Below are 24412 nucleotides of genomic sequence, written 5' to 3'. Positions count from 1 at the left end.
TAACAGAAACCCGTTGATATTATGTTTTCCTGTTATGACTGAAACACGGTTTGCTTGAGCCGGTATCAGCCGTTAAAATGTTTTGTATTTCCTGTGTACATAGACCCTTGAAGGCTCTGGATTTTAACGAATTAACTTCCTTACTAGACTCGTTATGTTAGGCTTGTTTCAACGGCGTCTTTGTCATCAGTAAAATCGCAGATTCAAGCACGTAATGATATTGTTTCAGTTCCTATAGAAAGGTAATGCAGTGTTCTTTCTATAATTATTATGTAAAAATTCTGACTTCCTTGAAATTCTACGAAATTTATATTTTCTTCCTTGCAATTTTTGGCCAACTGCAGATCAAGATAAGACTGTCCACACTCTGCCTTCGCCGCGCACTCCAGTGCTTCGGTCATATTGCTCGGAAAGCACCGGATTGCTTAGAGAGACTATTCGTGACAGGGAAGATCGCGCAGTCCGACAAGGTGGTACGACCAAATCAGCACCACACTAGAGATCCCATTCCACGAAGTCTTTCGTGTGGCCAATGATCGGAAGCGTTGGAGGGACATTACAAGGAGTAAAATCCTGTCGAAATATGATGGTCACGACCCTCAGCATTGAGGAAACGACGCGAGGAGGAGGAAAATTGTTAGCATAAATATACTTACAGCATGACTATAGTGACGTAAACTATTTTCCATGTTTTATGAACGGTTTTCTTAAATGTTTGTACGGGTGAAAGTTCACTAGCAAAATTTTTAAGCGGCTTGCTGATTACCAAAAAACTTGAAATTTATAATAATCTTCTTCCTCCAATACCGCATAACGATCACGACCACTCTGTCAAGAGTGAGACGGATTAGAAGAAGAGGCAATTAAAATTAACTTAATGTCTAGTCATAGTTCTTAGTTCTTAAACATTTTTATTTTACTGTTTCATAGCAATTAGAGAGCTCACGTTCCACTGGGTGCTTAGTAGTTGTCAGGCGCTTGGACGTCACAAAGTTAAATCCACGGCCCATCTTAGAGACAGGGTGGTCTCAAGTATGGGGGGCTCAAGCTCAATCATTGCCCTCTCCCGCTCTCTACACTGGAGCGCTTTGATGCTTGTTGTATAAACAAGGTTTGTTGAAATTAATTTCATAATCATCATCATCAGCCCACAGTCGTCCACTGCTGGACATAGGCCTCTCCTAATCCACACCACTGAGCCCGGTCTACGGCTCTCCTCATTCACTTCTTGCCAGCCACCCTTCGGAGGTCATCGCACCACCTAGCCAGGGGGCGTCCCACGTTACGTCTTCCAGAAAACTAAGCCGACTAAAGGAAGGGGAAGGTACCTACTCACAAAATGCGTGTTATTTTGATATTGTGGTCTTCTGTCTCCGGCGCACTGTTCTGGATTGATGTAGTCGATCTTAAAGACACACGGACACAACGCACAAATGAATGAATGAATGAATAGCAAAGTTCTTGCGAAAACAGTGTTTTTGAATTATATCGATATTTTTTTGTTGCGCGCGCGGTGCGTAGCATCGACTTAGTTCATCTTCTTCGCCCGCTAGGAGGCGCTTTATAAATCTTCACAAAGCCGATAGATGGCGTGAATCAGGCAAAGGGATTTTTAGTCGGTTCCCTAACATTGTTTGATGCGAGAAAATATTTATTAATAAGGCCGTATAAGTTTACATTTCCATAATTCACCAGCCGCTTCGCAACTTTAAGTGGCAAACGAAAATTAAACACCGAAGTTGGCACGGAATCGGGGTGCGCGAATTTAAATTGCAATGTCTCGGAGAATCTTGCTGACTGAACTGAGAGTTTTTGAGTTTAACAATAGCCTTTTCGGTACGTGCTGCGAGCAACTGTTATTTCTGAAGTTTGACCGGGAGAATTTTAATTTTAATGTTTTTGCGCACAGCTTATATCGCTGTGCCGAACTGATAAGTTCATAGCTCAGTTAAAAAAAATTGTAACAGTCTGAAATTCAGTGAGTTAAAAAAAATTGTAACAGTCTGAAATTCAGTGAAATTAATGAGATCATTTTGGCTGTATTGACTGTAATTCCTCTCTCTGTATTAAGAGGTTATTACTTCCACACATATAATATTTACTATCGGTAGGGCGTTTTGGAGGAGGTGCTTGTTTGAGTGGGTACCCCTTATTTTCAACATTGAGGCTTCCAGCGAGACCCTCGCTCTTTTTATGCAAACTGCTCCGAAAAATGGCGAATGAGATACACAGGGTCACTAGCTGAACGTCCATGAAAAAAACTGTGTTAGGTCACTGGTCACCTAGTTTCTGGGTACTCTAGGAGATGAGTATTAGTCACCTACTCCATTACCTTGAACATCAAGTGAGCTATTACGATAGGCCTCATTGGGTCCAACCGGTCAATCTTCTTGGGGATAGAGTCTTCCTTTTTTACCCTATTTTCACTTCTTGCTTATAATGTATGAGTAGATATATCTAATTTCTCCTATTTATGACATTGTCAATTTTTTTTATGTCCTGCCTGACGTCAGCCCTCCTTGGGAATGTTTTTTTTGACTTTGGGTCTGGGTTGTATTGGCTTTGGTCAGGCTTTGGCTCTTAGTCGCCTTCTACGATACCCATGAGCTAAGTTTGGCTTGAGGGTATTTTTAGGTGCCCACCAAACGCACTAGAAGAGGTGGACCTAAGAAAAAGTGGATGAATTTCATGAAAGAAGATGTGCATAAGAGGGGAATGAGCGAAGAAATGTATATGATAGAGGAGTATGGAAGGAGAAAACATGTTGCGCTGACTCCAGGCAACTGGGAGAAGGACAAGAGAATGATGATGATGATATCTAATATTTCCTAGTATGACGATTTTCCAGTCCGGCCTGGTAATACGAAATGAACGTAAACCTTAAGACATAAGGTGGAAACTTCAGTAGATGTAATAATATTGTCTTAATGTTCAGACTGCTATGCATATCCCAAGCAGCAGGCATAATAGAAGGCTTAAAAGTCACTGCTGAAAATGACGGCACACTATTATCTCTGTACCCACAAAACGTCGTCACAATATCATTCCGAAGAAACCTTCCTTTGCAATATAGAAGTTCAATTGTCAGATTGGAAATCTCAATGATTTATTGTCCGGCTCGGACTTGTGAGCGTTTATTGTTCATCCAAGAGTTTTTAGCTCACTTGTGTTCGCTTCGAGAAAGATCGACATTCTGTATGCGGGGTCAAATTGGATTCTCGTACAGTTTTTCATGTCATGTCCCTGATAAAGTATATTGCAAGAATAATGTGTCGTTTATGTATATTGACTCGGTGGTGTAATAGTTAGCGCCCTGATTGTTGCGCCGAGGGTCGTGGGTTCGATTCACATTTTTTTCCTACCTATGCTGATAGCCTTGAGAGGCTATATCAGCTTCACCCTAACATGTAGGTGAGCTCACGGGGCTCAAACTGGAGTGTTGCTAACATTGGCCCTAGCAAGAGCAGTGGTTCACAGAATCTACCACCGGATCGGAAACGCGACCCACTGAGAAGATCCAGCGAGAAACTCAGTGGGCTGTGTCTGTGGGTTAAATAACATATTCCCATATCGAGCAAACTTTTTGTTATGAATAAAATTGTGTTCTCTTTGTCTGGGTGCTAATTATTTGTATACGTTTTTTTTATTGCTTCGCTGGGTGGACGATCTCACAGCCCACCTCGTGTTAAGAAGTTATTGGAGCCCATAGACATCTACAATGTAAATGCCGCCACCCACCTTGAGATATGAGTTCTAAGGTTTCAGTATAGTTACAACGGCTGAACCGCCTTTCAAACCGAAATGCATTACTGCTTCACGGCAGAAATAGGGAGGGTGGTGGTACCTAACTGTGCGGACTCACAACACGCCCTACCACCAGTAATTGCGCAAATTATAATTTTGCGGGTTTAATTTTTATTACACGATGTTATTCCTTCGCCGTGGAAGTCACTAATGAAGATTTCCTAAATACGTATTTCATTACAAAAATTGGTACTGTGGGATTCAAACACCGGTGCATCACTAGATACGAATGCACCGGCAGTGTTATGCTTTAGGCCACGACGACTTCGAAACATATATAAGTATGAATATATAACACAGAGAATCCTAATTTCGGCCCGAACAACCGTGCGTGTTTTGTTTCCAGTTATTATCTACCTATATACATTAATACCTGAAGCAAAACTTTGTATCCCTTTTTACGAAAATTGCGCGGACTGAGGAGTATGAAATTATCCACACTTATAGAGAATATAGAGAAGAAGTGCACAATACTAATATTTTTTTAAAATAATGCATAAAATATACATTAAATCAATAAAGAAAACATTACACACACTACATACCATGTATTTGACGCACACATGCATGCATAATATTTATTGTCGAACTTTCGTCTGTGGTCAAATTGAGAATAGTTTAAATATTGTTTGTCTTTATTCATATTTTTTTATATTGTAGTCTTGGCGAAATTTGTGATTATAGAAGTATAAAATACAATCATAATAGTGTACAAACTTACAATTCCAATTAATTATAGTCGAATTTCGACTACTGCGGGACCTCTACTTATTATTATATTGACCGTTTTGTTTGATTGTCGATCGGTCTTAATATATTAAATATACTAGCTATTGGAAAACTGTGATTACCAATTCCTGTACATCTAAGAAAAGTCTACTGTAATACTATACATAAGGAAGGATAATGAAAAGATATTCCGCCGAACTCGAGATTATTGCTCCGTATATAATGACGGACCAAATACTTATATTTCAATATTATGTAAGCTTATTTTGCGAATATTGAGGATTTAGTCAAAAAGACTTATCTATATTCTTCTCTATCTCTACATCTGCAATTTATACACTTCGATAAAGCGGCACGACACGAGAACCCTCTCATCGTGGCCGCTGGTAACTACTTTCCCGATCCTGCGGAAAGAATGGAAAGCAGTCGACGTCGCCCCAAGCACGTCATTTCGGATCCTCCCGATCCACTAACGGTGCTTTTACCTCAAGCACCGGTCACCGTTCTCGTCGAACCCGTCGCTTGCGACGAAGGGCTCGACGAGTAAATTAACCGTCAGACACAGCCCACTGAGTTTCTCGCCGGATCTTCTCAGTGGGTCGCGTTTCCGATCCGGTGGTAGATTCCGCGAAGCACGGCTCTTGCTAGGGTACGTGTTAGCAACGTCGTCAGGTTTGAGCCCCGTGAGCTCACCTACTAGTTAAGGTTCCGCTGAAATAGCCTCTCAAGGCTATCAGATTAGGTAAGAAAAAAAAAGAAGCAATTTATTAAAATCTTTTTATTTAGGTTTTAAACGAAAACAAGATATTATTGTCTTCCCTCGTGTGTGTTTTTGGTATCTATTCACAGTACAGAAAACACAATCGTAGCTTGTCGAACGTTTGTATGTTTTTCCAAACCTAAAATTATTGATGTGAAACCGATTTCGGGCGTGGCGACGCATGCCATGGCGACGCGTCGCCATGCGCAGTCGACTGTGCGATTCTCTCCCACTCGATCCGGCGTTAAGCCATCTCTCTCGCTACACTGAGCTCGGATACCTATAGTGTATACTCCGTAGTGTATATAGTGCTGTTTACTACAGTACACATAACCTGTGATTTACTTGAAAACAAATTACCAAAAAAAAAAAAAACAAATTACCAAAAACTGGTGGTAGGACCTCTTGTGAGTCCGCGCGGGTGGGTACCACCACCCTGCCTATTTCTGTCGTGAAGCAGTAATACTGGTGGTAGGACCTCTTGTGAGTCCGCGCGGGTGGGTACCACCACCCTGCCTATTTCTGCCGTGAAGCAGTAATGCGTTTCGGTTTGAAGGGTGGGGCAGCCGTTGTAACTATACTTGAGACCCTTAGAACTTGTATCTCAAGGTGGGTGGCGCATTGACGTTGTGGATGTCTATGGGCTCCAGTAACCACTTAACACCAGGTGGGCTGTGAGGTCGTCCACCCATCTAAGAAATAAAAAAATAAATTTTTTTTTTTTTTCGTAATATTTTATTTTATCATTATGACATTATTTAGTTCCTATCACAATCTGTTCTTTTCTGCATATTAATTTTACAAAATAATGTCGATGTTTCACATCTGCCAGGCGTCCCGTGACGGCTCACATTTTTTTGTTACACAAAATCTGTAATTAATTTTGTACCTATCCTAATAATTGTTCAAATTCAAGTTTGCTTTTTTTTAAATATATTATTAGTGAAAGCGTGATATACCAAAAACCAAATCCAATTTCTCATTTATAGTATTAGTTTTTTGACGAATGAATTATGGAAAACCCGTTATTACTGTATTGCTCAGTTTGAAGTTTAGAACAGTGTGAAATAATTTCTAAATAAATCTAACAGCAAAACGGAACATTGAAATGTCTACCAGAATTATGTTAGGAGCCAAATTCCGTGGGTAAGTATTGATCAGAAATGGGTCTGTACGATGCCTTCCTATCGATACCCTTCCGGCGGAGACGGGGCCGTATTTGGGAACACTTGAATCTACCTACAGATATTCATGACACAATAATGTTATTTTCAGTGATTCTAACGAAAGAATTTGAGTTGAATTGAAATATTGTTATAACTTAATATCAGGTTTTTATTTATTTATCACATTTTACGAGTATATTCTACCGTTATAGCGTTCTTTTTTTTTTAATTATGAGCCAACTACGGACCGAGACACTTTTTTTTTTTTTATTGCTTAGATGGGTGAACGAGCTCACAGCCCACCTGGTGTTAAGTGGTTACTGGAGCCCATAGACATCTACAACGTAAATGCGCCACCCACCTTGAGACATAAGTTCTAAGGTCTCAGGTATAGTTACAACGGCTGCCCCACCCTTCAAACCGAAACGCATTACTGCTTCACGACAGAAATAAGCAGGGTGGTGGTACCTACCCGCGCGTACTCTAAAGAGGTCCTACCGCCAGTAAACGAAATACTAAATACAAAATATTAAATTATGAAGTCCGTCCCTGTACGTCTGATATTTGGCGACGAGAAAACTAATCTCTTACTACAGGAATCGCTGTGGTATTTTTGCGATATTACAACGTTATAGAAAAGTTCCAAATTTTTTTATTACATTTTTTACCTTAGTTTTCTATTTTTCTGTCGGAAAAAGAATACAACCCTGGAGTACCTTCTAATGAGGCTGCTTTTAACTTATGTAATAACTAAATTGGCGAATAAATGATTTATTTCTTTCTTTAAAAGTGGTCATGGTTTCTTGCGGACGCAGGTATCAGAAAAATCACTACGAAGCTTTTGCTAGAGACTTTTTTTACTAAAGTAACTACTGAAGGCGACTTCGGAGCCCGTTAAATTCCACCACCCTGCCTATTTCTGGCTTTGAAACAATAAGGCGATTCTGTTTGAAGGGTGTGACAGCGGTTATAATTAGTCAACTGAAACTTAGACCTTGTGTTCCAAGCTATTAAACAAGCTCGCCCAGAGCTTTTTTATTGGCTAGATGGGTGCATGAGCTAACGGCCCACCTGGTTTTAAGTGGTCCCTGGAGCACATAAACATTAACGACATAAATTTCGACTTGGGATATGAGATCTAAGTGTCAGTACCATGGCTACCCCATCCTTCAAACCAAAAACGCATTATGTACTGCTTCACAACAGTAATAAGTAGTACCTACCAGTGATTACACAAATTGTTATTTTTTGCCGATTCGATTCTTTATCACGATGATAATATTCCTTCATCGTGGAAGTCATTTGTGAACATTTCTTAACAGGTTACCTAAGGATCGTGATATTTTAGCGATTTTTGCTAAAAGTAATTAAATGCATGTGGATAAAGAATTACTCAAATAAGCTATTCCTTCTTTTAGTTTTTTGATTATACAATTATATTATCGAATAGTCCCCCTTCAATATGTTATAGCTACTAGCCCAGATGAGCCATTGCGGTTCGCGTTTCTAACATATTCAATAGAAAACTTGCGGTCAGGGGTATTCTAGGAAGATGAGTAGCGGCGGACCCAAGGTACCGCTAATTTTGTTTTGGCAAAGTAATGGTATCCACCCACAGGGAAACTCTCAGACACAGCCCACTGAGTTTCTCGCCGGATCTTCTCAGTGGGTCGCGTTTCCGATCCGGTGGTAGATTCTGCGAAAGACGGCTCTTGCTAGGGTTCGTGTTAGCAACGTCGTCAGGTTTGAGCCCCGTGAGCTCACCTACTAGTTAAGGCGACGCTGAAATAGCCTCTCAAGGCTCTCAGCTAGGTAGGAAAAAAAAAACACAGGGACCGCTCCGGTCCTTAACTTGTTAAGTACTTATTTCATTACAAAAATTAGTACTCGTCTGCGGGATTCGAATATCGGCACAGTCGCATCGCTCAATACAAATGCACTAGGCGTCTTATCCTTTACAACATGACGACTTAATCTGCCCATTGAATAAATAAACTTGTATGTGCTATTTACTGGTCTTTTTTGGAGAGAAGGATTACTGGTGGCCCGGAGACGTTTCCAGTTTTACTATAAAATGTAGGTAAGCATGGGCTCAGACATGAGGAGGATTTACTAATAGCTGCTCGATTGCCTCCGAATGAGACCAAACGGCTCAAGGGCAGATGCTTCACGAATGAATGGACATTCGATGAGAAAGCGAAGAGTATGAGTTAGGTTTCATGTGGAACTCTCTGACGAGTTCAACGAGTACGCTTACAAGGGTTCCTATGCTGACTTCTAGTGCTATAATTACAATGTTACTGGGTGTATCCGCAAGGACGTACCTAGGTTTCGACGGTTATGGCTCCTTAGTGAGCCAGAGTCGAGGATTAGTCAGCGGCGGCAACGTTGAAGCGATTTTTATGATGCATCGCCTTTTCAAAGTACCATTCCAACGCTAATTTCAAGTGTTTTCTGATGAATTCGTGACCTAGATCGTTGTGAAAATAGACGTACATAATGAATAACGATACTCCAACGGCCCTACTTGAAATTATGCAAGTTTAAAGTGTCGCCTTATTACGAATTGACATTTTACTTCGCTTGCAGATAATGGGGTAAAATCTGCCGAGGATAAACGTTACGTGATCGCGGACCGATTTTTTTTTGTAGGCGAAATGTCACGCGTCCTACTATTCCCAGCTACTTGAAGAAGACGATCGGGGGTGTAAGATTCCTACGTCTAATGTGGGAGGAGATTCGCATTGGGTTTTCTCTTTGAAAGAGCACGGCTTAATATCGATGCGCCATTTTCGGAACCACTGTCTGATTTGTGATTAGAAATTTGTTTCTACTCAGTCCTCGTCACAGAGGGCTAGCAAAACAGTTATGCGTTATCGCAAAAAGGGTGGTATAACCATTAATCAATATAAATTTGAAATTGACCTCTTGTTTCAACGTATGCCACTCACGTTCTTATGTCGGTGACCATATAAATTGCATCCTATTTCGACACAAAAAATAATGTACCGAATACCTACCTGTGTTTCGGACACTGTTGTAAATCTCGTACAGCAGAAAGCACTTGGGGCCTTTGTCAAAGCGAAACCGAGGTCACGTACGAACCTCGGAAGTAGGCCTCGCCTTGAATACCTTAGAGGCCTTTTTTGTGGGGCGCATTGATAACTTTATACCTCTCAATTTTATGAGAAAATAAGTAACTCCGGATTCGAGAACGACAGCTTACAATACATTGGTCAAATTCCAGACTTCGTTTAAGTGAGAATTCGCAGTATACAATTTTCTTTTTTTTTTACCGACTTCAAAAAGGAGGAGTTCCTCAATTCAACTATTTTCTTTTAAATTTTTTTTATTGCTCAGATGTGTGGACTAGCTCACAGCGCACCTGGTGTTAAGTGGTTACTGGAGTCCATAGACATCTACAACGTAAATGCGCCACACACCTTGAGATATAAGGTCTAAGGTCTCAGTATAGTTACAACAGCTGCCAAACCCTTCGAACCGAAACGCATTACTGCTTCACTGTAGAAATACGTGGGTCGGTGGTACCTACCCGTGCGGACTCACAAGAGGTCCTACCACCAGTAGTAAATGTATGTATGTTTGTTACCTCATGACTTTTGACTGGATGAATCGATTTTGATGATTCTTTTTTCATTAGAAAGCTGACGCTTCCCGTGTGGTCTCATTTCGATTTAGTCCAGTTCTGATAATGGTATCCATGAGAAAACCATATAAGTCTTAAATTTGTATTAAGTACGTGCGTGACAAATAGATGAATAACTCAATATTGAGCCAACCGATTTCGATGATTATTGTTTTTAGTGTATATTAATTTGTTTTGGAATATCATAACTATACTGAGACCTTAGAACTTATATCTCAAGGTGGGTGGCGCATTTACGTTGTAGATGTCTATGGGCTCCAGTAACCACTTAACACCAGGTGGGCTATGAGCTCGTCCACCCGTCCAAGCAATAAAATAAAAAAAATCTTTTTTTTTTCTCATTGAAATTAGTTCTTGTTAAAGCCTATTTTAATTCGTGTCTTAGTTTTCTCACTCAACTTCAAAAGCCCTGTAGCAAACGTATTTTCCATCAACATGTTTCTCAATTTACATTCCCTCATTGTTTCAGAGTGGCGGAGTAATGTTTTCTCCGCTTGGGCGTTTGAGGGTCGCGCAGGCTGTCAGGAAACAGGTATGCACGACCTATTTAATACACCGAGGGAGTTTTATAGCCTTGCCGAGTTTAAAGTTGTTTGATTTATCTCTTAAGTCTAAAGATTTGCTTGTTATAAAGTTGCCGGGTAAAAGTAATTTCGAAAACTGTTGTTCTCGAAATGCAAGATTTAAGAATGTTGTGTTTCGTGTGAAGAACACCTAAAATCAATACACAATACACAACCTACCATCCTCTACCAATACTCTATCTACCATCCTGCCAACAGTAAACAGCACATATTTAGTTTATATTACGACCATTAGCGGCATCAGCGTAGAAAAACAAAGCAACATGTGTTTGAAGAAAACTTATTTAATACGCTTTTGTTAGCTTAGCCTGCCCACCCTTCTGTGCAACGGAACGTATCAAGTAAATTTTTAGCTTCATCTTCATCTTCAGTCCTTTGATACCGATGACCTCCATAGGCCTCCCCATTTTATGTGCCATAATATTTGCCCATAATATATTCCCTTATAATATAATCTTTAATATATTTATGCCATAATATTACTGGCCATTTTCATTCACGTCTGCTTCGAGTCCCGACTATGTCATCGTTCCGTAGTGCTATAGGTCTTCCGGCGCCTCCACGACCTAATCTTGACCACCATTTGGTGACTGTCCTATTTCATCTGCTATAATTTCGCCTTGCTAAATATCCAGTCCAACTTCATTTCAGATCTGCTACTCACTTACTAACATCTGTAATTTTTTGGTCGCCATCTAATCTGGGTAATTTTTAGCTACTTCAAGATATCCCATTAATTTGAATTTAGCAATTAAGACTTGATGATCAAACGATTTTGTTAGTACTTAATTTCTAACCTGGTCAGCAAGGATAAAAAAGATCTTTTAAGTTCCATTTGATATTCAAACATGTTATACTTTAGGTGTTTTCTAGGAAAGAATATTACCTTAATTAAAATTAGGTAGGCTAAAAGCTCCACTAACAACCGGTTGGGGCATGACATCATTTGCTCCTACTACCTAAGTATTGATAGAATACAAAGCAAATTCCCAATTACACGAAATTAATACAACCCAGATACACCAACCAGCATAGAAAAGCAATCTGGAGTTTATTGGGAATTGTGTGCACCAAGCTACTATGAATTTTTCAGATAAGTCAACTCCCAGTCCTGGGAACTGAAGCTGCCCCACTACAAGCTCCGTTGTGCTACCAGCTGCTTTGTGCTCCACCTCTAGCTCCGCTCCCAACGTGTGGTCCATGCGAACTGCCACCACCGTATGCTGTGTATCCTCTGCCATTTGAGAGTGAGTAGACTTTAATCATTAATCAAATATATTTTGGAGTTAGTGATCACTTTCTAAATATCTGAAGTTGGTTTTAAAATATGATGTTACAGTTTTAAGTTAATAAAAATAATTTAAAATATATCCTATAACACATAAGATCAGGCTTTCAAACTACATGATTTTGATGTCACTTATATTAAGTACACATTTTATACTAAATTAGACTATTAAGGAAATGTATTAAAATGCTCTGTTAAAAAAACACGTATAAACAACACAAAAACGTACAAACAGAACAAAAGCTTCTAGTGTATTTAACGACACTTAAGTTTTGGCAGCGTGCAAGTTTTGTAGTCGTCGTGGCCTAACGGATAAGACGTCCGGTGCGTTCGTGTTGAAGCGATGCACCGGTGTTCGAATCCCGCAGGCGGGTACCAATTTTTCTAATGAAATACGTACTCAACAAATGTTCACGATTGACTTCCACGGTGAAGGAATAACATCGTGTAATAAAAATGAAACCCGCAAAATTATAATTTGCGTAATTACTGGTGGTAGGACCTCTTGTGAGTCCGCGCGGGTGGGTAACACCACCCTGCCTATTTCTGCCGTGAAGCAGTAATGCGTTTCGGTTTGAAGGGTGGGGCAGCCGTTGTAACTATACTTGAGACCTTAGAACTTGTATCTCAGGGTGGGTGGCGCATTTACGTTGTGGATGTCTATGGGCTCCAGTAGCCGCTTAACACCAGGTGGGCTGTGAGCTCGTCCACCCATCTAACCAATAAAAAAAAAAGTAAAAAATTAAACAGTAAGGAACTACAGGCTTACACGTATTTTATTACTATATCCTCAAGTTAAAACATAGGTACACTTATTAGTTAAATTTGGCGCAATGTGTTAAACAATTACAAATATCTTTATTCTACGTTTCATTTATTAGTTTAAATATTCAATACAATACGAAAAAAGCCAGTCATCGTTCTCGTCGAACCCGTCGCTTGCGATGAAGGGCTCGCCGAGTAAATTAACCCACAGACACAGCCCACTGAGTTTCTCGCCGGATCTTCTCAGTGGGTCGCGTTTCCGATCTGATGATAGATTCTGCGAAGCACGACTCTTGCTAGGGTTTGTATAAGCAACAATTTCAGGTTTGAGCCCCGTGACCTACTCGCCCGGTGACGCTGATATGGTTTCTCAAGACCATCAGCATAGGTAGGAAAAAAAATGACTAATTTTTTTAGGACAAAAACGCGTGTAATTTTTAGTTAATCTCCACGCTGTGCCTATTTTTTTCAACAGCTCCGGCCATATATGGTCCACCAGCCCAGTACACCTTGGTACCAGCTCCGTATAGCGCCCCGTGCTGTGAGCCCACCTGCTGCACTCCACTCGATAAGCAGCCCAGGATTGCTCCGGCACCACTACATCCGGCGTTCATTTACTGAACCTTCAGTTCGTTACGTCATTTTCATTTCGTGCGAGTCAATGATCGTTGACGTCATCCAAGCAACTTCGGAAATTGTGTTTGGCGCATCCATCAATGACGAAATATCTACTTCGAAAGCCTAAAGTTAACTGTCAAAGATGAATCTTGATTTGAAATGACAATTTGACAAATTCACACTAAAAATCTTAATCGGTAATACAATCAAGTTAACGGTCAATCATCAATACGACAGCTTAAAGCTACAAAGTTCTTAAAAAAACAAATGATCATTGTCTCGCAAAACTTCTGGTACGTTTATAAAATAATTTGTATATTTCGCTTTGAACTTTGCTTCTTAATGTGAACGTTCGCAAGAAGCTTTTTGTAAAATTCCATATTTATTGCTCAAGTCTTCCAATCGATTCATGCTCAATACTATCTCACTCATAGATTGTTTCTTGAATACACGAGAACAAAATACGTTTTCTGGAGTGGTAAGCGGTAATAAATGTGTTCAATCTATTCTGGGAATTATCGATGAATTTTGGCCATTGTGCTGTTATTTTTTAAATTCTATCAGTTACTTTCGTAGTTCATTCAAGCGTTATAACATTCTCAAAGTGGTTTTAGATTCATCGAAAGAACTTATTGAACTGTTTTTCCAATATGCCTCCAGTAAAAGTTCATAAAAGTAAATTAAGTTTTTAAAGTGGAAGCTCTTTATCTGATTTTAATCAATTGACTCACTTTAACAACACCGAATTAATGTGTTTCAATACAGCAATGATAGTAGGTTTAATAAACATGACTTTAAATCGGAACACAAAAATGCAAAAGAGTTTGATGGAATCCTTGATTAAGTGAATGAAAAAGATCCAAACTATGTGAAAAACGAAGTTGACAAACTTGTGCAAGAACCGGCACAAAATGATTAGTTGCTAGTTGTGTAGATAAAAATATTACCTCTCGTAAAAGACAAATATATTGCTTGTTATCCTTTTGAAGGATTTTGTTTCAATTTAGTGGTTAAGATTGATTTTTTAGGGTTCCCTCATAATCTAGAAGCAGAGGAGAAATAAATATTTTTTGTAACATATTCAGTTTTGGAAATGTTGCTGTTGTTTATATCTGGGTCCAAAGTGTGAATGGGAACCGACTTAGGGTTGCAAAGTAATACAAAACTGGTTTGAAAATAAATAATAGATAATTATTGGTGTGATATTCATTGTGGGGATGGAACGTAAGCAATAACTTCCTAGCTAATAAAATAACACGTTGATGGGTTTGTTGTTTGTTTGTGTGAATTTAAAAAACAAAAATATAGAGCTAAAAACGCGCTACACAAATATCGACAGCTTAGCAGCTGCACAACTTCAAGCTAATGAATAATTCAGGCTATTTAAATTGAAAAAAAAAAACGAGAATTTCGTTAATCCAATAATTTAGGACCAAAATTCTTGTTTCGAGTCGAAATATCGCGTCGTCATTTCAAAAAAATCTTTAATACGTAATATCGTTGTAATAATCATTTTTGATATAAACTATCTCTGTGTGCTACTTTTAGTGCTGTATGTGATCCATTTCCAGCTTCAAGAATTATTTTAATCTTAACACGCTCGTTATCTGTGTGTTGACCTTCAATGGATCAATCAAATATCATAGCTGGATCATGCGTACTAAGGCCTTTTGCCTGTAGTTTAAGGCTTTTGTCTCAATTATTACATTGTACATCATATACGACTAATTACTTGAAATTACGGTCAATTTAATGTCTTGAATTTCGATTACTATTTATTAGATAAGTCTGTAGCGTAAAAGTGATGCTTTGATGCCCAAAACATTAAATCATTTCACAATAGGCTTCTATTGCGTTTCCTCTTCAATAATTCATAATATGGAATCTGAAATTTATGAAAGCAATAAATAATAAAGGGAAACATGTATTTTTGTGTTTTTAAGATATCGTTAGTAATTAGCTTATTATGAATCGTCTGATGTTTATCACTATTTACTAAAATTTCTAATTGTATAAATCACTTTTTTAGATTCTATTCTCGAGTACAATATTGATGTGTTGTAGTTTATAAGCTGTTTAATCTTATCACTGCTTTTACAATAACTTATATGAATATATAAAAAAATGCACTGGATTGTAATGTGAGCTTTCGGGTTTAAGCCTGATCGTAGTGTGAGCACGCTACTTAATGGTGCGTGTGTTGGATGATAATGGGAAATGATAGCGTTGACAGCTTCAATCTATGTTCTAATTCAAAGGAGTTTGGATATATGTTCCAGTAGCACTATTTTTAATGCATAGGCAAAAGTACGGGAATATATTTAATGTTATCTGATTCGCGAAGTATTAAATGATTCTTTTCTTAAATTCAAGTCTATACATAAGCATAGACTTCTCTCCAAAGACAGTTAATTCGAAAGTTTACTGATGGTAGGACCTCTTGTGAGTCCGCGCGGGTAGGTACCACTACCCTGCCTATTTCTGCCGTGAAGCAGCAATGCGCTTCGTTTTGAAGGGTGGGGCAGTCGTTGTAACTATAATTGAGACCTTAGAACTTATATCTCAAGGTGGGTGGCGCATTTACGTTGTAGGTGTCTATGGGCTCCACTAACCACTTAACATCAGGTGGGCTGTAAAATCGTCCATCCACCTAAGCAATAAAAAAATAAGTTGCTTATTTCTTACATTTCAAATCTAATTCAGTAATTTATTTATTTTCTGCCACGTGGTCCTACTCTTCAATCAGATTGGCTCTGAACCGTAGATCGTATTACCCAAGAGGCGAAGCGTACATAAAATTTCCAATTTTCTATATATTCATATATTTAATTGTTCAACTGATATTATGTGGCCTAGTATCTATACTGCCTGACATATCGAGAAAATCAAAACGCTATATTAACTTATATTTTCTATGAAATCCTGCTCGGGATTTTCCTTTAGTATTGTGAGGAATGTAAATTAGACAATATTAAATAAAATATATAATATATAAAGATTTCACGAGTATTTACGTCACACGCGAATGGCTTACATATTTTATAGATGATAATGATTGTTGTACTTGTGTTAAGGTTGATGTACGTAGTTTTTCAATGTATTATAAGTGTTAAATGTTGTATTTTAATAGATATTTGTGATGTCAGCTTCTGTGTGCAGATCTTCAACGATTAGTATCTCAGTGTTATACCATTGCTGTTTCTTGGAGCGTCTAATGGACTTATTCCTTCTGATTTTGGTAATTAATTTCAAAACAAATTGTTCGAACGTGTAATTTTAACTGATTCCCAATTAAACTTTTGTCTTCACACTATGAGTATTCACTTTACAATGCCTTTAATAGGCAGCCGCTGAATTTTGGTGGAACCATGTGATCACTTATCTTAACTAGCACAATATCAATCACTCCTGCCCCTAAAAACACGTATACTCTTACAAAAGCACAAGATAATTGAGGCTGTCAGTGCAAAAGTGGCACATAGGTCATACTATGGAGATAATGAGGCTCGAATTTACTTTTACACTGTTTCGCAGGCAAAAACAATACGCGCAAAAACAATGTTTACAAAGCCATCTGTTATCTATGGCCGAAACTAGGCATAGGGCGGTTTTGCATAAAAATGTATTATGTTTTAAATAAATTATAATATATATACGCACGAATATTAAGTATTGTGGGTCAGTCCACTTTTGCGCTGACGGCCTCAATTCATGTTCGAATCCGAAGGTATAAGTCTTTTGAGATTGTGACATACAGATGCATCCGTCTCCTCACTCTTTACATTATCATACAGGGACGAAGACAATATAGTCAAATTTTAAGATATTCGGTAGATGTCCTCCAAGGATTAACGTGGGTCGAATAGTGACGTCCATTTAAATTCATTAATAACTAATTCAAGTCTTGTTCTAACATTGAAGATATTTAATACAAAATGTCAAACCTCTAAAAAACTGACTACGACAATTATTGGTAGCAATGAAGTAAATTTAAAAAAGTAATTACACACTTAACCTCTTTTACTATCTTAGAAAACCAAAGTTCGTTTAAATTCTGAATTATAACAAAGAAAACATTGACTATGTTATAAATAATGACATGAATAATGGTTATTGAAAGTAATGCTTCTGTATCTAAAATATATAAGTAGAACAAGATTCTGAAAAAAAATATTATTCAATTTAAAGTTATGATTTAATTTATTACAATAACCGGCATCATTTAATAACGCTTATCTAAAACGGCGCAGCAGTCGCAGTGTTGAAAATTCGACGTTACACTATGTTACTACTTCTAATAATAAATGATTTATTTTTCATAATATCCTTTTAGATGCTGATATTTTTGGTGTTCGTTTTTCTTTTACAGTGACCATTAAATTGATGAGTTTTGGACACAAAGTGACTTGTAAGATGGTGGTTGACTATTACCAAAGTCTATAGCTCAGCTCAGCTATAAACGGCGATATGATATTAAAAAATGTTTAAAAAAAATTATCGGTTTTCATAGTAAATTTCCCACTTTGGAAAAAAATATGATTGTTAAGGGTATTGCGCTACTAAGAGACAACTACTCTTGACTTATTTCAATGAAATACAAATGTGGCACGTGAAAGTAACTTCGTCTTCTTCGTACTTTTTTCTTGTTCTAATTTCTGAGTCTAAAGAATGATATTTCGAAGTAATTCCAAAAGGAAAAATAAACTTAATCCCACAGGATATAACGTATCTTATCATTTGAATAGAACTTTCAATGCCGATTGTTCATAGAAAAATCTCAATTGCAATAAAAACCTGAAGGCTCTTTGAAAAATAGAACAAAATAATAAACTAATAACCCCATTGAAATGGTCACTCTAAAAAAAGAACCAGCAATCCTTTTGATATAATATTTACAACAGTCCAAGGAACTTAATTTAATAATAGTTGAGAATTTGAAAATTAAAATCATATATAACGTTGTTGAATTATTCGTCTTGTTACATTTTACATTTTTTATTGTTAACTACTTTTAAGAGATAAATTAGAACGCTGTACATCAAATTTATTACGACTCATTTAGTAGGGCGCGTCGAGCCCGTGTGGGCTGATAACAAAGTCCTGATTATTTCAATTTGAAAGTCATAGGATATCTGAAGGAGGAATGGCCAGTGATTAGTATAATGATACCGATATAATTGAGATTTCTAGCATGTGTCATGGAGTCAGCCATTTTGTTTAAAGGCCCCGGCAACTCCTTAGTACTGAAGGGTGAGCTCATCTTCCCATCTTCGCCAGTAAAACAATATAACCGCATCCATAATGCCTAAAGCTAAAATTAAACCTTTTCAGATATATCTTATTAGACTAATGCTATCTTCTCTAACTTACTATTTATAATAATTATTATCACAATGGTGTCTGTGAATTTGCTATTCTGTACGTACTTTATTAAACTGTGTGTTTAGTGATGTGATTCATAATATGTATGATAATCTTTATTAAATAAAAAAACATTTAATAATAAATTATAGTCGGGCTGTCGCTATCGTTATTCATGTATTCACGCACATTATTGTAATGATTAAATTATATTTTAAATATTAAAAATAATCACACAAAAGTCGTATCATCGAAATAATAAAGTAAATAAGTATATTATTGTTGTAGTATTGTATTACGTAATAACAGGTATTGGCGCGAAAATCAAATTTTTGCCAGAGTTCTCTAAAATTTACTTAATTGCGATTACAAATGGGTGCACAAAAATTTCGAACAGTTTTTAATTTTTGACAATCATAGCCAATTTTTGATTATTATTCAGTTCTAATCATTAAATCACCAAATGTCAAATACACTGTCGCTTCAATTATTTTGTTTTTATTGGTAATAAGACGTATTGTGAACTTGTACGGGTAAATGTTATCACCCAACTTGTTTCTGAGATGAAGTTATCAGACACTCTAGTTTGAAGGATCGGACATTTGTTATTACAATACTATTGTAATAACAAATCTCCTGTCGCCTGCGTGTATACGATAATCATTAAACACCAAGATGATGGAAACAGGGAATTCGTATTGGGTGTCGTCTTTAGAAATCTATGAAGCCATAATTTTATTAAATCCCTTCCGTATTTTCGTCGTCTATTATCAAAGGTGGCAATCTGTGCATTTGGACAAAAAAATGTTATTGATATGTCAATACAGATTGATTTGAATATAATCGTCTCCTTCAAAGAATACGGTTCAAAACCTGCATTAAATAAAGGTTAATAGTTAACCTGTTATTTATCTAAGATGTCGTTCCGAAGAGTTTTGTGACTGCCAATGGAATACAAAGTCAATAATTCGTTTTTCTGATTTACCAATAATTGTCCAAAAGTCAGATTGCCGGCTTTGATAATAGTCGACTCATTTAATGATATTCATTTGCAATCTCACTATAATATAAAAATAACAATGCTTCCGTTAACGCGACATGTCCTTTTGTTATGCGATACAATAATAACAACAAAACGAAAATTTATTATTGTTGATTATTATTATTATAATAAATGTCTAGTTAAAATATTAATGTATGTGATATTGTTATTGGAATGATAGATTTAAATGAAAATGCTATACATAATTCGATTATTAATGAACTATAAATTCTTCTTGTTGACGTGTGTATTAGGTGTAATGATATAAGAAGACATTAGTTTATAAGATAAATGTTTTAAATGATAAATGATACAGTATGTTATTGGTATTGAGTATTTATTATGTAATGCTGATTGAATTTAATGGCGGCATATATTATCGTGTCTTCAACAAATAGATCCTCAAGAATCGTGTTGTTTTAAGAGTTTGCAACCGAATTTTTGTGGTACTTGTAATTTCATTTTAAAAACTATTTTTTGCATCTACCTTTAAAAATATTTAGATATTTTTATGAAATCGTGAACCGTACAGACGAAACAGTATTTTTCATTTGCGAAGACTTTAATAATTCGTGTTCTAACAACATGTTCTGTTTGTATGTCATTGATGGAAGAGTTAAAAGTTAAAGTATCGAAAAACTGTCCTGCGTATTGCCAAATAATACACAGACACTCATATCATTTTTTTTTCTATAGAAGTACCTACCTAACGCCTGCCCAGGGATGACTGCCATCATTAAGTAATGAAAAAACATTTTTGACCTTGCCTAGCAGCCGGTGGTATTATGGGCTCGCCCATGTAGGTGAGACGGTACCTTTAGGTTTAGATCTACCTCAAAGCAGTCTTTTCGGTTTGAATAATGCGACAACTGTTATTATTATAATGCAATTGAGACTCCGACCACATGATTAATGGTGGGTGGTGGCATTCACGTTGTGATATCTATGCGCTCAGTGCGAGTTTTTTAACGCTCTCGATAGCGTAAAAGTTAACTCAAATATGTATGGAATTGGAACGTTTGCCTACGTTTGCCGCTAGGGGCGTTGTTCCAGCTCCATAAGTTAACTTTTACGCTATCGAAAACGTTAAAAAACTCGCACTAAACACACTGTACACTCCAATCGACAGCCACTGGACACCAGTTTCAAAATTTATGTTTGTTTTTAATATGTTAATCACAAACACAACTTCAAGTTATTTCGTATATTAAGAATGAAGTTCCGTCACTTATCTAATCACTACATAGTATAAAACAAAGTCGCTTTCTCTGTCCCTATATCTGTCCCTATGTATGCTTAAATCATTAAAACTACGCAACGGATTTTGATGCGTTTTTTTTTAATAGATAGAGTGATTGAAGAGGAAGGTTTATATATATAATAACATGCATTAAATAGTGGAGGAATCAATAATAAATTACAGTTTCCGAAGCGAAGCGAGGGCGGGTCGCTAGTTTATTATGTGTCATAGAAGTAATGTAGCTACCCAAAATGTGTCCCTGTTGAATTCATTCAGCATGACGGGCTGCGAAGAGTCCATTAAAATTGCTTAACTGACATTGTTATTGATGTGTTAATATGTCTCTCGGCTTTGCAGACATCATTTCAATAACCTCAACCTACAAAACTAACATCGGTTCAAAGGTATTGTTTCTATTCATATTCTTATTACAAGACAGTCAAGTGGAATTTTCTTTTTTTGTTTCTTTTGAGTTTTTATCTTTTCTTATAGCTATTGAGGGGTTTGATTGTAATCAATAAATTATTTTTGGAAACAAAGAGTTTGCTTCAAATTGTTAATAACGAAATAGGAAAAGAAATTTATTGTATGCAATGATACGAAATGTTATGGTGCAATGATTTTGTTCTAAAATGATAATCGAATGCCCAAGACAAGGCCAGTGCAATTTAAGCAAGATTTTTATTTCCAAAGTACTCATCCGACCTTACAGTTCTAATGTTGAGACCTATGGAATGTCTTAAAACAAAACCTTTCCAATCGATATTAATTTCGTAAGTAGCATGTACTGCAATAGCGTGATATTTATTTACGTTATCTACTTCGCAAGATCCATTTTCGATTACATTAGAAATAAAGACTATAAGAAATAGAGATTTGTTCTTAGACAAACGTTATGTCATTATTCAAACGAGGCTTGTGGGGAGAGTATTAAGCGGTAGGCAGCGGCTTGGCTCTGCCCCTGGCATTGCCGAAGTCTATGGGCGACGGTAACCGCTTACCATCAGGTGGGCTGTATGCTCGTCTGGCTACACGGGCAATAAAAATAAAAAACTTTAGGGCGTGGGTCGAGCGACGAGTATGGTTTGATTTCTTAATCACTGAAACATCATTGATTCAGTAATCGAAACTATACTCCCTAGAATGGCAGTTAAGGTATAAAATACAATGACAGTCCTACATCAGCTCGTCATCCCATTTTCTTATCGCATATAAGTAGAGGATACCACCGCGTCTACGGGTAATCGACTGTCGAAACAGAATGGCATCGACCTATAGGTCAAGGTTTCATAGCATTATCCCACATCTGTCCGAAGCATCAATAGTTCACGACGAAATGAAACAGAAAAATCTTGAGAGGTGTCAAGGGACACCCGGTTGGAACGAAGTTCCTTTCGATTTATTAGTGGAGGAATTGTAAATTTTTTTTTAAATTATAATAATTTTTTTATGTACAATAAACCTGTATACACTCAACAAAAATAATCGTCGCGACATCACATTGTTCAATGCGAAATAGAAACACGAAACGAAAATAGGAAGAGACAGGCAGAGAGAGAGAGAGAGAGAGAGAGAGAGAGAGAGAGAGAGAGAGAGAGAGAGAGAGAGAGAGAGAGAGAGAGAGAGAGAGACAGACAGAGAAACACGCGCACGCCGCACGGCTTACAACTATAGCAAAAAGTGTCGTTACAACTTTTGGTCTTAATTTTTTTCCGTCTAGCCCCCTTTCGAAACGCGCTATAAGGAACTTCGTTCCAAAACGCAAGCCCACAAAACACTTACAAGTCAGTGAGAAGTATAAATACACGCTATTGCATTACAATCATTACAATACCGTTTCTGTTTCTTTTATCAGCTTAATGCAAACACTCCGGTTGTACTAATTGAACTGAATAATGACTGACCTGGTGGTGCGGTAGTTAGCGCACTGACTATTGCGCTCAGGGTCGGGAGTTCGATTCCCACATCGGACAAACATTCGTGTCGTGAACAGTTTCCTTTGCTCTTCGTCTGGATATTTATTATCTATATATGTATATATTTAAACGTATATAAGTATGTATGTCAATCTCTGGTGGTCATAACACAAGGAATCCTAATTTGGGGCCGAATAACCGTGCGTAATTTGTTCCCAATTATTTAGTATTTATTTTAATAATATAATTAAAGCAATAGGCTGATTTGTTCTCAAGATGTATTTATCAGAATTATTAGCGTTGTTCCTCAAAGAAAGCGATCGTGAAGCATAATGTATAATAATTATAAGTTATATAAAATTTTAAATAATACTACAAATAATTATTTTAATTGTAGGTATGTATGTAATTCTTTTTTTTAATCGAAAAACGTAAGTAGAATTTATTGTAATTAACATTTCGAAAGTAAACTCAAAAAACGGACGATTTCATGTTTTTAAATAATGTTAACTGTTAAATAACGTTATTATTTATAACGTTAAATAACGTTATTATTTATAACGTTATTTAATAATTAACATTTTATTAATGTTTAAATAACAATTCTATTCGTTTTAATGATTATTAAAAGAGACAACGACTTATTTATTGTATTATTGTAAAATTATATTTATTTAATAATTCGTAGAAATAAGTACAATAATGCACTTATTATTAATAAAAGCAATAAACGTGTCATAATATTATATTAAATTTTAAGTCACCTATAAAATAAAAATAATTAATGTATCCTTCGGGTGTTTTATTTCGAAATTTTTATTATTTCATTTAATTTAATTTAATAATATTATAAAGAGGAAAGATTTGTTTGTTTGTTTGTATTGAATAGGCTCCGAAACAACTGAACCGATTTGAAAAATTCTTTCACCGTTTGGAAGCTACACTATTCCCGAGTGATATAGGCTATATTTTTTTTTGAAAAAATTAGGTATCTTTACTAGAACTCCAATAATGTAACCCAAGGTGTAAAAAAATACCTAAAATATTCTTTAAATCGCGTGCCCTGCGAAAACTATTAATGATAGAATAAAATAATGTACTACGACTTTGTAGAACCCATTATTATTCACAAAAAGTGTCGCGACAGCATATGTTTAACTATTATAGTTATACCGCAATAAGTGTTCTTTTATTTAAAAAAAAACAAAAGAACGTTGAAATTTTTGTTAAAGACCCGAGCGGAGCCGGGGCGGGGCGCTAGTATTTAATAATATAATTAGTGGTGCTTTTCAATTGACTGCATAAAATATTTTATATTTAACTTATAGTTACATAAATAAATACGAGTAAGTACACTCGTTTTTTTTTTTCTTTTAATATATTATTAAATAGTTTCAGGGTTGACACTAATAAAGTTTTGATTAATTAATTGTTTTCAATAAACTTATAGTTACATAAATAAATACGAGTCA

General features: G+C 36.6%; 1 protein-coding gene across 2 annotated transcripts in view; it reads left to right on the top strand.

The window, feature by feature from the left end:
* Boule (boule protein) overlaps positions 1-23731 on the top strand; it is a 42397-nt gene extending 18666 nt beyond the window's left edge. The window contains exons 2-4 of one of the 2 annotated variants that reach the window (XM_038021350.2): positions 10596-10658; positions 11804-11957; positions 13239-23731. In XM_038021350.2, the coding sequence (XP_037877278.1) occupies positions 10596-10658; positions 11804-11957; positions 13239-13384 (363 nt within the window). In that variant the 3' untranslated portion in view covers positions 13385-23731. 2 annotated transcript variants of the gene reach the window in all.
* Positions 23732-24412: the final 681 nt, after the last annotated feature.

The sequence above is a fragment of the Bombyx mori genome, chromosome 27 (genome assembly GCF_030269925.1).
Source record: "Bombyx mori chromosome 27, ASM3026992v2".
Classification (NCBI taxonomy): domain Eukaryota; kingdom Metazoa; phylum Arthropoda; class Insecta; order Lepidoptera; family Bombycidae; genus Bombyx; species Bombyx mori.
This window is presented reverse-complemented; position numbering and strand designations above follow the sequence as displayed.